This window comes from Fukomys damarensis, unplaced genomic scaffold (genome assembly GCF_012274545.1).
Source record: "Fukomys damarensis isolate Sample0158 unplaced genomic scaffold, DMR_v1.0_HiC HiC_scaffold_23, whole genome shotgun sequence".
NCBI lineage: Eukaryota > Metazoa > Chordata > Mammalia > Rodentia > Bathyergidae > Fukomys > Fukomys damarensis.
In genome coordinates, this window is record NW_022900935.1 from 15,119,850 (window position 1) to 15,135,712 (window position 15,863).

Below are 15,863 nucleotides of genomic sequence, written 5' to 3' on the forward strand. Positions count from 1 at the left end.
TTTTTTTTTGATACCAGGGATTGAACTCAGATCCTTGCCCTTGCGAGGAAGGCATCGGAACCAATGAGCTAAATCCCCAGCCCTCTTCCTCCTCTTCTAAAAACTCCCCAGCTGCCATTCTCTGTTGCTCAGCCAAAAGTTGCTGGAGTTGGGCTGGGGATTGAGTTGAGCGGTTCTGCTGCCTGCCTCACAAGCACAAAGACCCAAGTTCAATCCCTGGTACAAAAAAAATAATAATAATAATAATAAAGTTCCTCTGCAGACAGTTCCTCAACATCACCACTGTCTACCTGCAGCCCATGGACTCTGCTGTAGTGACAGTGTCATCAAGCACAGGGTCAGTTGAAAGCTCAGGCTCCTCTACACAGCCTTCAAAGTCTGCTATAACACTTTAGGTCACACTTTCTTCCAGGCAAATCTCAGTGTTCTTAGGGAGACGTCAGCTCAGGATTTCTCAACTTCACATAGGAAAGACCAGCATTTGGGTCGTAACTCAAGACTTTGGCCCTAAGTTAAAAACAAATTCTGGTCGTAACCCAAGTTGTTCATATGTGAGGCTGATTTGATTGTAACTTAAGGGTCCACTGCTATAAATGTAAAACCTTGCTACCTGGTTTCCTGTCCATTTCTTTGTTCAGGACAGGAGCCTGGAAGGAGCCCCTGGGAAGAATTCACAGCATCCCAGTACCACATTGACATAACTGTGCTGACTGGGGGTGAAGCTCAATGGCAGAGCCCTTGCCTAGCATGCATGAGGCCTGGGTTCAGTCCCCAGCACTGCAAAAACAAAACATCCCGTCAAATAGGCTTCAATTTTTTTTTTTTTTTTCAGAACCAGGGATCAAACTCCAGACCTTGTACTTGCCAGGCAGGTGCAGCGCCACTGAGCTGCATCCCCAGCCCAGCCCACCAAATAGGAAACACCACCTGTGCTAATATTACTTTGAAGATTTAGGGCAGAGTAGTAGTTAATAACGCAAACTGTAGCCTTGAACTGTAGTTCAAGTGTTGGTTCTGCCACTTACTAACTGCTCTTTGGACATGTTGATTAGCCCTTCTGTTCCTTAATTCCCTTGTTCTAAGTGGCTATGACAACAGCACTTGTGGGTTTGTTAAAAGGTTAAACACGTATAAACATAAAGCTCTTTAACAGCAGCAGCTGCCAAAAGGTAAACTCTTAGCAGGAGATATCAGGACAAACATACGTAAACATCATAACCTCCTTTTTTCCACTCCTTAATTCTAAAAATCCAATGTTTTGGTAGGGAGGGCATGATCAGTCTCGATATAGCTGTGGTAGCCAGAGCCTCTCTCCAAGACTAAGATGATAGCAAGGATCTAGGTTTATTAAGAAAGGCAAGCAAGATCACTCCTCTTTTTCCCTCCCCTTTGTCTTCCTCAAGCTTGTCCTACTTCTCTAGTTGCAGTCTTTTTCCTGTTAATCTTGCCTTCCCCCTTTAGTTGAGCATCTGTATTCAAAAGCTATAAAGCTGGCTTTGCTGTTGAAAGCCTGTAACTAGCACTCCGGGAGGCCAAGGCAGGAGGATCAACAGTTCAAACTCAGCCTGAGCAATCTTAGTAATTTAGTGAGATCCTATCTCAAAAATAAATAAAAAGGGCTGGGGCGGTAGCTCAGTTCAAAGGCCCTGGATTCAATGCCCACTACTGGGCAGATAAATGCTGTGGGTTTCCCTTTATGCCGACTCCATTGACATTCTGGGAGGACCCCTTCCCTGGAGTGTCCCTTCCTGATTCGCTCACAGTGTTAACCAATTAAAAGGTGAATCACAATAGGAAAGTTGGACAAGAGTCATCCATAGGAAAATGGATGCATATTGAGACCATGCACAAGTGAAATAAATAAGACGTGTAAATACCGACCGATAGTTTCTCTGATGTGAAAAAACTAAAAATAAGATCCAAATTGTATAACTGATAATGTGAAATCGGAAGAAAAGGGCTAAAGGTGTAGGGGAAGTGGGAAGGGTAGGAGAAAGGTAATAAGGGAAAAAATATGAGAAAAGGAAAAATGGAAATGAAGTCTTTGTAAATAGGGAAGGGTGGAGGTACTGAAGGGAGGGCAGGGGTAAGGGGAAAAAATGAGAAGATCTGTCATGTCAAGGTACAAGATCCCAATGATGAATGTAACTGTACTGTATACTTTAAAAATACCAATAAATTAGGTACAAATGGAAAAAAGATGGACAAATTATTGGGCAGCTTCATACCTTCATCATTGTACCTGTGGCTTCGGCTTCTCCAGGGTTTTCTCTCCCAGCACAACCTGCCTCCTGTCACCCACAGCAGAGTATACAACAGGGAACTCAGTTCTTACCTTTGAATTTTGCCCAGACTGGTGTTGTGATAGGGTCTTGCTATGTAGTCCAGGCTGCCCTTGAACTCAGTATATGCCCAGGGTGGTGTTGGCCTCCAAGTGCTAGGATTATAGGCGTGTGCCACTGTGCCTGGCTTGTACAGATTTTGCTTATTGCGGTACTAGTAAACAAACGCAGGGCCTTCCATTGAGCCACACACACCCGATTTTTTTTTTTTTTTTTTTTAAGAGTGTGACTATCTCAGGCTGGCCTGGAACTCAGTGTTGTCCACATTGGGCTTGAACCTGAGATCCTCAGTTTCCCGAGTGCAGGGATCGTAGTGAGCCACTGCGCCCCGCTTCCAGTTTCCTCTTTCAACTTCCCAATTCTCAGATCCTGGCCACTGTACACCTGTTTCTTCACCTGTAATAATACCTACTTTACAGGGCTGTTGGGTTAAAACATTGGCTGCTTAGTGTTCTTGTAAAGTTATGACCTCCAAAAGAACGGAAGGTGAAGAAGGAAGGAAAAAAAGATGAGTAAAGGCAGGCACTGGGGGTGAACTAGAAGACGGTCTGGTCTGCCAGGTGCCTCGGCCAAGCTCGAAAGCAGGTCTGTCCCGAGTGGGAGTTGCTCCCAGGCCTCTAGAGCCCAGGCCCCGCCCTAGCACCGTCCGGCCGCTGCTATTGGCTTGGCTGCTGGGTGCCTGCGGCTCTCGTTGGCCAGCGGGCTAAGTTCTCAGAGCCGGGGGCGCCCGGTGGTCTCCGGACTCCCAAGGCCCGGCAGCGCCTGTGGCACAGGGCGCTCACCAGCGCTTGGCAGCAGAAGCTTCTCCGGGCGCGGGGCCAAACCAGTTGGTAGAGGCTGTTAGGCACCGCCTGTGTCTTAGCTTGGCTTCTGGAGCCCTCGCTCCTTTCCGTTTCAAATGGGGACGCGTTGGAATCTCGTGGGTACCTGTGAGCTTTTTACCAGGCCGGCAGTATGCATCGCAGATGTTCTTTTTGGTACTGGGGACTGAATCTGAGGCCTTTGCACCAGGCCACATCGCAGCCCTTTTGATCGAGACAAGGTCTCGCTAAATCGCTCGCTTGCCCAGCCGATCTCAAATATGCGATCCTTGCGTGGTCCTGAAATTCCCGGCACGAGAAGCTCCAGCTACCGAAGTCCGTCTCCACCCCTTCCCGAAGGTGTCTTAGCGGGGCTGGTAGGTCCCCGCTCTGAAAGTTTTTCTGTACTGAGACATCCAGGACAATGGTTGGGGTGGTTAACAGGACTGCAAAGGAAAAGAGGTTCCTACCGCTTTATCGCGCTCACTGGAAACATCCCCGGAAATAAAATACAAAGCCACGCGCTGATCCCTCGCCTGAACCTGAATACCTACCTATATCTGCCCCGGTCTGGGGGCTGGGGGGACAGACAGACAGACAAGCCTTCACTTTTTAAACATGGACCCAAAATACTGGATTGTCTGGTGCGGATGTAATATACACGCGTCTTCCGTGTGTTGCCTGTGGATTTTTTCCCTCTGTATAAAGAAAGAAGTGTTTTCGTTTTTTTTTGAGTCTCACTGCGTAGCCAGGCTGTTTGAACTCTGCGAGCCCCAGCCCTCCTGGTGGTGGGGTAACAGGCATGTGTTGCCGCGCCCAACAGGAAAAGTCTGGAATCAATTCAGTACACAAGTTATATGGCACAGTATCTATGTTTTATTTCAGCACTTTTTAAAAAAATGATGCAAGAAAGTGGCAGCCAGTTCATTCTTGGAAGAATGTTGTTTACGTTTGATATAGGGTCTTGCTTCATAGTTCAAGGTGGCCTCGAACTCATTGTAGCCCAGCTGACCTCAAATTCACAGCAGTCCCTCTGCTTCCGCCTTGTAAGTGCTGGGATTGTAAGTAAATGTGTGTCACCACGCCTGGCTCTGGAAGAAATTGTTTTAATTTTTGTGGTGATGATTGAAGCATAGAAGAAAACTGCTTTTATTTTCAATTTCATATGTGCTCTTTATGTCCTATTTCTCTAGTATCACATTTCAATTGAAATAATTTAATTCAGTTTTATGGAACTTAAGGTTTCTTTTAAAATATTAACGCAAATTTCAGCATATATTTGTCATGTATTCATAATATTGTTTTTATTAGCATAAGGCACAGTACTATATGAATTCCCTGAGTGCAATATCCATAACCAAATAAAATGTAAACAGATCCCAAAGTAAAAAAAACTTTTTTTTTTTTTTTTTTTTTTTTTGTTTTGGATGAGCCCAGGTTCTCACCCTCACTAGGCAAGTGCTCTACACTGAGCTACATTCCCAGCCCCAAAATGGGCTTCCTACTGTTTTAGTGTTGATATTGTACGTCTCTTTAATAAAGACCCTTAGGTAAGAGAACATACACAATGGCTTGGAATTTCACAAGACTAGTATTTTGTCTGGTTTGACTATGTGACCACTGAATTTTACTAAAGTGAAAGGCTCTTAATGTGGGATTAAAATCTCCAGGATCTGGGGCTGGGGAATTAGCTCAGTGGTTCTGCCACCTGCTTTGCAAGGACAAGGTCCCAAGTTTGATCCCCGGTACAAAAAAAAAAAAAAAAAAAAATCTCCAGGATATAAAAATGTGGCAATGAAATCTCCCTTTGTTAGCGTTATGTGCCGTGCTGGGGATGGGACCTAGAGCTTCATGCATGCTAAGCAAGAGCTCTACCACTACCCTACATTCCCAGCCCAAATACCTGTATTTTTAAAGTTTCCCTTAATGAGCCAGGTGTGGTGACACACACCTATAATTCCAGCATTTGGGAGGCTGAGGTAGGAGGATTACATAGCAAGACCTTCTTTCAAAAAAATTTTTTTTGTCCTTAATGATACAGTCCGGACACAGTGGACAGAAAATCAAATGGCTCTAAAGCCCCTCCCTAGCATTTGTATGGTGAGGACTAAAGGAAACTTTATATTGCATGTAAGAAACACTGGGAAGCTTTAAAAAACTGATGACTAGGCTATGCCTGTCAGATTCTGATTTGCATACACGTTTTTTTCATTGCTAGAGATTGAACCCAGAGCCTTGGCACTTGAGGCAGGCATTCTACCCTGAGCCATGCCCATAGTCTCTTAATTGTTTTCAGTTAATCTTACTAAATAGTTCAGCTTTGTTTCCATTTTTTTCTTGTCCCTTCCTTTCTCCCTCCATCCTCCCTTGTTCCTCTTCCCATTTGAACACTTTCTTCCAGTTTCTCAATATCTATTATATATTTTAGGCCTTATTTCCACTTTCAGTCTCTCACACCAGAGAAACTATGGGGTATTTAAACATATGCGTCTGATTTATTTCACTTGAGTATAGCATCTATTTTTAATGGGCAGCTAAGCTTGAGAACCGCTGTAGGCCTAAGTGTTCTATTTCGTTTTCTTTCTTTCTTTTTTTGGGGGGGATAGCAGGGATCAAACTCGGGACCTTGCACTTGCAAGGCAGGCAAGTGGAACCACTAAGCTAAATCCCCAGCTCTCTATTTCTTTCTTTTATAGGCTAAGTAAAAATAAGTTACTGTTTTGTTTTTGGCTGTACCAGGGACTGAGCCCAGGGTCTTCATATCTAGCTAATATCTCCATCCTGTTTTTTAAATTTTTACTTTGAGATTGGGTTTCACTGGTCACTAAATTGTCCAGGCTGGGCTTGAATTTGTGATCCTCCTGTCTCAGCCTCCCAAGAGTGCTGGGATTATAGGTTTGTGACATCAGGGCTGGCTAAATTACTCTTTAGTAAGGAAGTGAGCAGTTTAAGTAATATCATTAAGGAATTAATTTTCCTTTGATCCCCAGCCCTGGGGGAAAAAGATTTCCCCAGTGGAAAAAAGAAACTATATAGTAGAATGGACACTCAGAAATCTCTAAAAGTGAGGCAAAGTATAACAAACTCTTGAATGTACTTTCTAAAATGTAGTCAATATAATTGAGTTTACAAGTGATATGATTAAACCCAGAGGTAAAAAGGCATTTCCCTGGCCTTTATTTCCTATTTAATGGTGGGAGTGTGTGCAGTGGTTTTTGCTGCCATGAAAGAATAGAAAGGAAGGAGTTGAAGAGTCCAGCATGCTATTTAGTTTTAAAATATTCTGCCTTTATGAGTCTCTTTACTACTCTCGCTATATATGTTTTATTATTAACATTACATTTAAAAATATTTGACTTTGTGGTATTAATATAGGTCTGTGGGTTGCCCATCAGTTGGAGACTGGATAAAGAAGATGTGGTTTTTCTATAAAATGGAGCACTACTCAGCCATAAAGAATGAGAAACTAGAGTCATTCATAGGAAAATGGATACATATTGAGGCCATATTCTTAAATGAAATAAATAAAACACACGTGTAAATACTGAATAGTTTCTCTGGTGTGAAAAGCTACAAGTGTAAATAAGATCCAAATTGTATAACTGACAATGTGACAATGTGAAATAGGAAGAAAGGGGCTAAGAAAGGAGTAGGGGAAGTGGGAAGGGAGGAGAAAGGAAATAAAGGAAAAGAAAAAATATGAGAAAAGGCAAAAATGGAAACAAAGTCTTTGTAAATAGGGGAGGGTTGAAGGGGTGAAGGGAGGGCAGGGGTATGGGGAAAAAATGAAAACCAAGATCTGTCATGTAAAGGTACAAGATCCCGATGATGAATGTAACTGTACTGTATACTTAAAAAGTACCAATAAACTCAGTGAGAGAAAAAAAAATTACAGATCTGTATAGGGAAGCTGATATTTAAATATGATGTTTATAGATCACCTGTGGATTTCATTTTTCTGGTCCATGAACAGTAAAGATATTCCTGTATTATAAGCTATTAAGTATACATCACAACATATAAAACAGCTGGCCCAATGCTGCCATTTCTGTAATAACCTGAATTTTACCATCAACACTCTATAACTAAAGTCACATCCTTTACATAACATTTATTCTGTATAGGATTTGTCCACATACAATGACTAAACAATTAACTTTAAAACAATTGATGGTTAGTTGTATAAAAGCATCTTATAAAATAGAGTGATACATAGTACAGCTCAGTGAATTAAGCTGATATCCTGGATTCAGAAAATCTGGTCCTTGAGCTTCTGTTTGCCATTGTTTCCCCAGCTATCTTATGTAGGTTGTTTAACTGTTTCATGCCTCCATTTCTTCACCTTTCACGTGTGATAACTGTCCTACTTAAAGATATGTACGGAAAGATATAATCAAATACTTTGCAAATATTAAATGCCATATAAATAATAAGTAGTAATACTGATACACTCTAATATAACATAAGACTTTCCATGTAAAATATACAGTTTGATCTTTCTGTACTTGTTATTTTCACCCTTTCAGTTAAAAACATCTTATGCTGTACTGTTTTGAGTGTTTTCCATACTGTTAATTCTAGGACTTAAAAAATTGAAACACCAAACTCTTTTAATCCATAAGCAGTAACATGGTCACATAATAAGCAATAACTATGTTTGTTTTGAGTGTATTACTCAAAAATATAAAACCAAAAATATGAAAACTTTTACTCTTAAGTCTCATGATTTAATTATTATAGAAGGAAGATCACATGCTAAGGGTGTGATTTACTTCACAGAGAGCCCTATGTATTTACCTGCTTATAAACACAGTGAATAACAGGAGAAATGAAGTGAAACTGTGATGCTCAGAGGAATTCAAGAAGTTATCTGGTTCCACTGTTTTCAAAGTTGAGCTCCAAGTGCTGGAAGACTTCTGGGGAAAGGCTCATGGAGTCTCTAACCTGATGAGCTCCAATTTAGAGCTTAGCCCGCAGCTGCTGAGCTTCTCTGAAACAATTTATTTGAAGAGTTGAAAAAAAAATCTGGAGTTAAAAAAGCCTATCCTCTGAACTGCTGCTGTTTTCCTTCTTCCAGACACTAGGTATAAATGCAGTAGTACTTTATTTTCCAAAACTCCATGCCATCAACCAGACTTTTTTTTTTTTTTTTTTTTTTGTACCAGGGATCGAACTCAGGATCTTGGGCTTGCGAAGCAGGCGGTGGAACCGCTGAGCTAAATCCCTGGCCCTTGAACCACATTCTGGAGGACAATAAAATTAGAAGGGCATCCAGAAGCTGACAAACAGTATCTCTGCAAAAGCAAACTTTGTTCTAAATAATTCCCATTATTCTTGATGTTAAAAGAAATTCCTTGCATAAATAAATCTTAACAAATTATACTATGTAGTATTTTCCCACATTTTTTTTGGTACCAGGAATTCAACTCAGGACCTTGTGCTTGTGAGGCAGTGTGGCACCACTGAGCTATTCCCTGACCCACATTTTTCCACATTTAAAAGTCAAAAAATAACTTTCTCAGAAATCAATAGTTTCACCCTAGAAAAAAACTGGTCTGTAAAGTCTTAGGTGTATATGTTATGATACCCTTTTTGTTGGTTTTTTTTTGGTTTTTTTTTTTTTTGGTACCGGGGATCGAACCCAGGTCCTTGTACTTGTGAGGCAGGCGTTGGAACCACTGAGCTAAATCCCTGGCCCAGTATATTTTATGATAAACGGAGTCATTATTTACAACTTACAACCATGTCTTAAGTGTTTTTTAGGATGCTGAAATGATAGAACACATGCTCTGTCTGGTAAACTCGGTAGCTGTTTTGTGGGGATCCGGATCCAAGTTTGCTGCTTGCTAGAAACAGTTATGAAAGGCCGGGATTCAGCCCAGTGGCACTGTACCTGCCTTGTAAGAACAAGGTCCTGAGTTCGCTCCCCAGTACTGAAAAAAAAAAAAAGAGAGAGAAAGAAATAGTTATGAGACATTTCTGAAAAGGCAATGAAAGTGCTAGTGACACTATGTTCAGTGGACTTTGCTGATGTTCATGCTGATGTGTATAGTTTGCATGCAGAAGATAATAGCATAAAATAACATTTAGATCGTAGACTAAAGTGCATTAGGATATAGACATGCAAGCACTAATTCATTTCTATGAATAAAGCTCAAATCAGCCATGTTTCCTTTTGACCCCAACAATTAAAATTCAGGTTATAAGTTTGAAAGCTGTTAGTATTACTCTGGTAAGACTAGAGAATGGCAGGTGGTGCCTCCCTCAGTAGGATGCAACTTAATTGTTAGGAATCCTGATTTAGGAACAGTCGTGTTGTGAGAATAATGAATTCAATGCACACTAACCAGTCTTGAAATAACTAGAAATTTGCCATTAGGAGAACCCTGAAAAGCCCCAGAAGGAAGGATCAAAACAAAGTAGTTAATCATCTACTGATAACATTTTTGTAAAGAAATTAAGCATTGTAAGCCACAAACTGTTATCTATTATTATTATTATTTTGGTACTGGGGACCGAACTTGGGTCCTTGCGCTTGTGAGGCAGGTGATGGACCCACTAAGTTAAATCCCTTGCCCTATAAACAGTTATCAAAGACAATCATTCATTATAAAAATAAGAGGTGGAGGGGCCGGGGATTTAGCTCAGTGGTTCTGCAGCCTGCTTTCCAAGTGCAAGTTCCCGAGTTCAATCCCCGGTACCCGTCCCCCCCCGAAAAAGGAGAGAGAGAGAGAGAGAGAGAGAGAGAGAGAGAGAAAGAGAGAGAGAAGCAAAGTTTGAAACCAGCCTGGACACTTTAACAAGACCCTGTCTCTGGGAATGGTGAAGCATGACTGTAGTCCCAGCACTCTGGGAAGGATCATAAATTCAAGCCCACCCTGGGCAATTTAATGATACAAGGAGGCCCTGTCTCAAAATAAGAAGAGCTGGGGATGTAGCTTTGTGTGAAGGTCTAGGTTCAATTTCTAGTACTGCAAAATAAACAAACAAACAAACAAAAAGCTGAGGATACAGTTCAGTGGTAGAGTGCCCCTGGGTTGGATCTGCAGTACTAAACAGAACAGAACAGAACAAAACAAAAAAAGGAGAACACAATAACAAAAAATATCATCAAAACTGAGCTTGGGTGGCACACGCCTATAATCCCAGCACTCAGGAGACAGAGGCAGGAGGATTGCTTGAGGCCAGCCTAAGCTACATAGTGAGTTCAAAGCCAGTTTGAACTGCATAGTGAGACCCTGTCTCAAAAAACAAACAAAACTCAATATCATCAAGGTATTTTATGGGCTTTAAAAAATACAATATAATACATGGAACTTCTCTATAGCACAATTAAATTATATCAAGCTTCATTGTGATAACTTGTAGAGATCTTTATGAAGTTCAGTTCTTCTGATATTAGATTTTTATCTTTGGAACTAAAATAATTCTTCAACTTAGCTATAGTTTTTTAATATTTCATAATTCTTACATGGGAGGAATTTAAATTTTGCATTTGAAAGGAGAAAAGTTTATTGACAGGTCTTCTTTATATACTTACTACCTTAACTTTTAGGTAGTACAGTATGTTTCCTGTTTTAAAAAATGATGCCTCAGGCATGCATGGTGTTACACACCTACATCCCAGCACACTGGGAGGCTGAGGCAGGAGGATCACAAATTCAAGTCCAGCCTGTCAATTTAACAAGTTAGCGAGAGACTGTCTCAAAATAAAAAATAAAAATGGGCTGGGGATGTAGCTTAAGAGTAGAGTATTCTTGGACTTGATATCTGATACCAACCAGAAAAAAAGCCTGTATATACTCTGTACTCTGTGGTCAGCCTTTAAATTTTGTTTTGTCTTGTTTTTTTAACAATACTGATTACATAACAATATTTTTGCTGGGCATGGTGGAATACACCTTTAATCCTAGCATTCTGGAGGCTGAGGCAGTAGGATCACTGAGTTCAGGGCCAGCCTGGGCTACATTCTGAGTTTAAGGCTAACTTTAACTACATAGTGAGACCTTGTCTAAAAAAAAAAAAAGTCATTTCTTTCCTTCCTTCTTTCCTTTTCTTTCTTTCTTTCATAGGGTCTCACTAGTTCAGAGTGTCCTTTGAACTCATTATGTAGCTCAGGATGGCCTCAATTTGCAGCAGTTCTCCTGCCTCAGCCTCCCAGATGATGGGATTAGCGGCGTGTGCCACCACACCTGGCTTGACAAAAAAAAATTTTTTTTTGGTACCAGGGATCGAACTCAGGACCTTGTGTTTGTGAGGCAGGCGGCAGAACCAGTGAGCCAAATCCCTGGCCCCAACAAAAATTTTAAATGGGAACAATTTCCAGTATTTTAGATTAGTCTTCAGTCATAACTCCAAACTGTTTAGGATATGAGAATAACAATAGGTTGTTTCAGATCTGAAATTAATAGAAAGACCTATTATTTCAGGTAAGTGGGTTGCCAGGCCCTTAAACGTGTTCTTACTTGGTTCCCTGTGAAATTCAATATTGAGAGCATATGTAGTTTTAAAACACCTTAAAATTATCTTACATAAAGTTTGAGTGTGATAAATTTAAAATATTTTCTTTGAAAAAAGGCTGCTAAGTAAATCTTCTGATATTAAAAGAAAAAAGGTGTCTCTGTAGGAAAGTAAGAGGATAACTGTTCATCCATCATGCCAACACAAGTTATGTCTTTCTTTCCAGTGCAGCAACATATTTTAGGGCAACAAAGTTCAGAATGAATGCAATGGCCTGTTCAGAAAGCATGCAAGTTACAACAGGTCATCTTTTTAAGTCAGTAGGACAAATTTGTTAACCAAACTTTGACCGTGGAAAGAGAGATACAGGAAGTCAATATAAACTGCACACATGCCAGTATCATCGGTCCACATTACAGCTACCTAATGTTGGGCTTTATTTCCTTTTCTTCTTCTTCTTCACTATCGTCAACCTGTTGTATGACCAGATCGGCAGACCCATCCTCTACAATCTCCACATAGGATCTATTCTCATCTTCACTCAAGTGCCACCGAGAATCCTTATCTCCATCTGATGGGGACATGAGATGCTGCTCAGATTCCAAATCAATGGGAAGGCTGTCTATGCCAACTTCAGCAAGGCACTCATTACACAGTCTGTAGCGCCTGGTTCCTTCCTGTACAACTTGCCCTGTTAAGTCAGTCACGTGGCGTTTGCATTTTCTGCAGATTAGTTTGCATGCCTGGTGAATCTGTGTAGAGATTTAAATAGTGGTAAAAAATAATTTTTCAAAAGGATGACAGTTTGATATCTAGGTACCAGTTCATAAACTTAAGATATTCAAAGCCAAGCATTAAACTCAAATTAATATCTAATTATTAGAAAAGATCATAGGTTCTGGTGATAAATTGGTGTCACAGAAATATTAAACACTACCTTTCTGTAAATAATGGCTATAATTTAAACAGTAATGCTTTATTATTTTGTTTTGTTTTGGTACCGGCAATCAAACTCAGGACCTTGCACTTGAAGGCAGCAGCACCACTGAGCTAAATCCCCGGTCCTCAGTAATACATTAATAGTTGAGGTAACAAAGGGACACTTTCCCAGAATAATAATAACTACACACACTGACTAGGTGTCATATACTATTCTAAAGGCTTTGCACAGTTTTACTCAGGGAGAAAAAAACTTTTGTTTCATATAAGTTTTGTTTTGTTTTTTGTTTTTTTTTTGGTACTGGGGATCGAACTCGGAACCTTGTGCTTGTAAGGCAGGCGGTGGAACCAATGAGCTAAATTCCTGGCCCCTATAAGTTTTTTTTTTTTTTTTTTTTTTTGGTACCAGGGATTGAACTCGGGTCCTTGCGCTTGCAAGGCAGGCCACTGAACCACTGAGCTAAATCCCTGGCCCTTAATTTTTATTTTAATTAATGAAAGATATGCTAGGAGGACCACACTGGAAATGCAAAGGCTTGAGTTCTAGTTCTGGTTTTGCCACTTATTATCTGTGCCATTTACTACCACATATCTTGGAGCAAGTAATTTTTAACACTATAACCATGCTTTTAACTTGACAGCCAAAACATTTAACTGGTATGGCGGGGCACCACCTAGACAGGTGGGAACGTGACTGTCCCAACGGACACCGGTAATAACAAGCTGTAGAGTGGTTCTTTCACACATTAGCCTACTCCTCTCCCTGCCTCCTCTCTCATACCTATCCACAGGGGTGGATACTATCCACAGGGTTGATGTAAGGATCAAATAAGTTAATAGATATGAATTCTTTGGTTAAAAAGTTGTAATGGATAAATGATTAAATATATATCATCACAGTTAGTAATAAAAACTTCATTCAATAGCTGTTAGAGTGGCAGATTATGGGTTCTAATCTAAAAATTATGATAATTATATACTGTTGATTAGTGTTTATGGAATATTCATTTAGATAAAGCCAGGCCAGTATGGAAGTAGGTCACCAAACACAGCAAAAATATCTCAGAAAACTAAGAGACCCTGGTAAAATATCTAAGAAAATGTATGGAACATTATTTAGAACAGTTATTATCTTCTGCTTAACTGTTGATATATTAATCAGTGAATATAGTTTGAATTAATTCTTATTTCTCTTGAAACATTTTTGTCGTTGTTTGTTTTTTTGTTTCTTTGAGACAGGGTCTTACTATCTAGTTCACACTGCCCTGGAACTCACTGTGTAGCCCAGGCTGGTCTCGAACTCGCAGCAATCCTCCTGCCTCAGCCTCCCAAGTGCTGGGATTACAGGCATGCGCCACCACACCCGGCTCTCTTGAGACATTTTGAATGTCACATATAGTACATACTGTTTGTTACAAAGTTTTAACAGAGACTTGTGTCCATCCCTCCAATACTAATTATCAACTCAAAGAAATTAAGTGAAACATTATGTTAAAATTGAAAAATATAAACATGAACTTATTTTAAATATATATTTATATGAATATATATATTTTCTAGCTCTGTCCACTGAAATAGTGTAGAAGAAATAATACCTCTATAACAATTACTGTTCAAATTTGGTCTCTTAATTTCATTGCCATTAAAAGGAATCAAGGTTGTTGAGAACTGGCTGATTCTAGTTTTGTGGAAAATTAACCCAGGCCTCTTCTGGGGCCAGAGGACAAAGACACTTTCAAAATAAATTGGTTAGGGCTGGGGATTTAGCTCAGCCATTTGGTGGCCTGCCTTGCAAGCGCAAGGACCCGAGTTCAAGCCCCGGTACCAAAAAATAAAAAATAAATAAATAAATAAATTGGTTAATGACAGCTACTCAGGAGGCTGCGGCAGGAGGATCACAAGTTTGAGGCCAATCTGGGAAATTTACCAAGACCTTGTGTCAAAATAAAAAGGGCTGGAGATGTAGCTTAGTAGAAGTGCTTGTGTAGCTTGTGAATGGCACTGGGTTCAATCACCAGCACCATTAAAAAAGAAAAGAATAAATAAAAGAGTAACAAGAAAAAAACAGATGAGTAGTATAGTGGGACACATCTTTATTCCTTGCCACTTGGGAGGGTGAGTCAGGAGGAAAAAGTCTGAACTCAGCCTGGGCAACTTGGTGACTTAGTGAGATCCTATCTCAAAATAAGAAATAAAAGAAAATGGGCTGCGGGAACAGCTCAGGGTAAAAGCCCTAAGTTCAATCCTCAAGAACAGGGGGGGAAAAAGTTATGGATCCAAACACAATAAATGGATGAAAATTTCTGACACTATATTTAAAACAAAAAAGCCAGAAAGAGCTCAGTTGTATCACATGAGGCTGCTATTAAAATCAACTCTTGGGCTAGGGATTTAGCTAAGTGGTTCTGCCGCCTGCTTTGCAAGGCAAGGTCCCGAGTTCAATCCTGGTACCGAACAAACAAACAAACAAAAATCAACTCTTACTGCCGGGCGCAGTGGCGCACGCCTGTAATCCCAGCACTGGGGAGGCAGAGGCAGGAGGATTGCTGTGAGTTTGAGACCAGCCTAGGCTACATAGTGAGTTCCAGGTCAGTCCAAACTACATAGTGAGACCGTATCTCAAAAAACAAAAAACAAAACAAAACAAAAAAAACCCCAAAGACAAACAAACAAACCAAAAAAAATCAACTCTTAATTTGAAAACTGGTAATTAAAGAGCAAGAAATACATACTTATTTTGCTTCTCATTTAGGACCTGTATATCAAAGTAACCAAATAGCCCCAAGTAAACAAGAAAAGTTCTGCTTTATAGGATTCTACCCAATAACAGAAAAAGAATGAAAAAAATAGTAAATAATTCCACAACTCTAAGGAATATTATTAATTCTGGCAGAGATGATCAGTTGGTGCTAAGGACCTGCGAGGCAGGTGCAATGCCACTGAGCAAATCCCTGGCCTTACAGATTTGTTTGTAATTATAGGCAGCACCATTCAATGTACAGTGGTGGAATCACACTGCCATCACTCTAAGACAGATGATTAACATCATAAGGATGGGTCAACCAATACAGCTCTCCTCGTGTGACACAATGTGAAGTATACAATTTTGCCCTTGATGTATTCTGGTCAAAAGTATTTAACTTGAATACATTAAGGCTTTAGATGAAACTCATAGTTTATAGAGAATGCAGGGAAAATAAAGGTACACTAGCAGACAAACTCTGGAGTAGGGTATTTTGTAAAAGGATTCTTTGGGATCTTCAAGTCAGTGTTTGGGTGAGGAAAAAGTGTGTGTGGAGACCACACCAAATTAAAAATATGA

At 40.2% G+C, this 15,863-nt stretch overlaps 1 protein-coding gene across 12 annotated transcripts in view; it reads right to left on the minus strand.

Annotated features, from left to right (window-relative positions):
- Positions 1 to 4,195: 4,195 nt before the first annotated feature.
- Positions 4,196 to 15,863, minus strand: part of Zbtb8a (zinc finger and BTB domain containing 8A) — a 50,186-nt gene continuing 38,518 nt past the window's right edge. For 5 of the 12 annotated variants that reach the window (XM_010621541.2, XM_010621543.2, XM_033767512.1 and 2 more), the window contains 2 exons: positions 12,026 to 12,354; positions 8,314 to 9,075 (listed from right to left, as the gene is read on the minus strand). In XM_010621541.2, coding sequence (XP_010619843.1) covers positions 8,871 to 9,075; positions 12,026 to 12,354 — 534 coding nt within the window. In that variant the 3' untranslated portion in view covers positions 8,314 to 8,870. Of the gene's footprint in view, positions 4,234 to 6,981; positions 8,133 to 8,313; positions 9,076 to 12,025; positions 12,355 to 15,863 lie in introns of those variants that run through there. The other 7 variants (XR_779673.2, XR_779674.3, XR_002025256.2 and 4 more) reach the window with 7 other exon arrangements.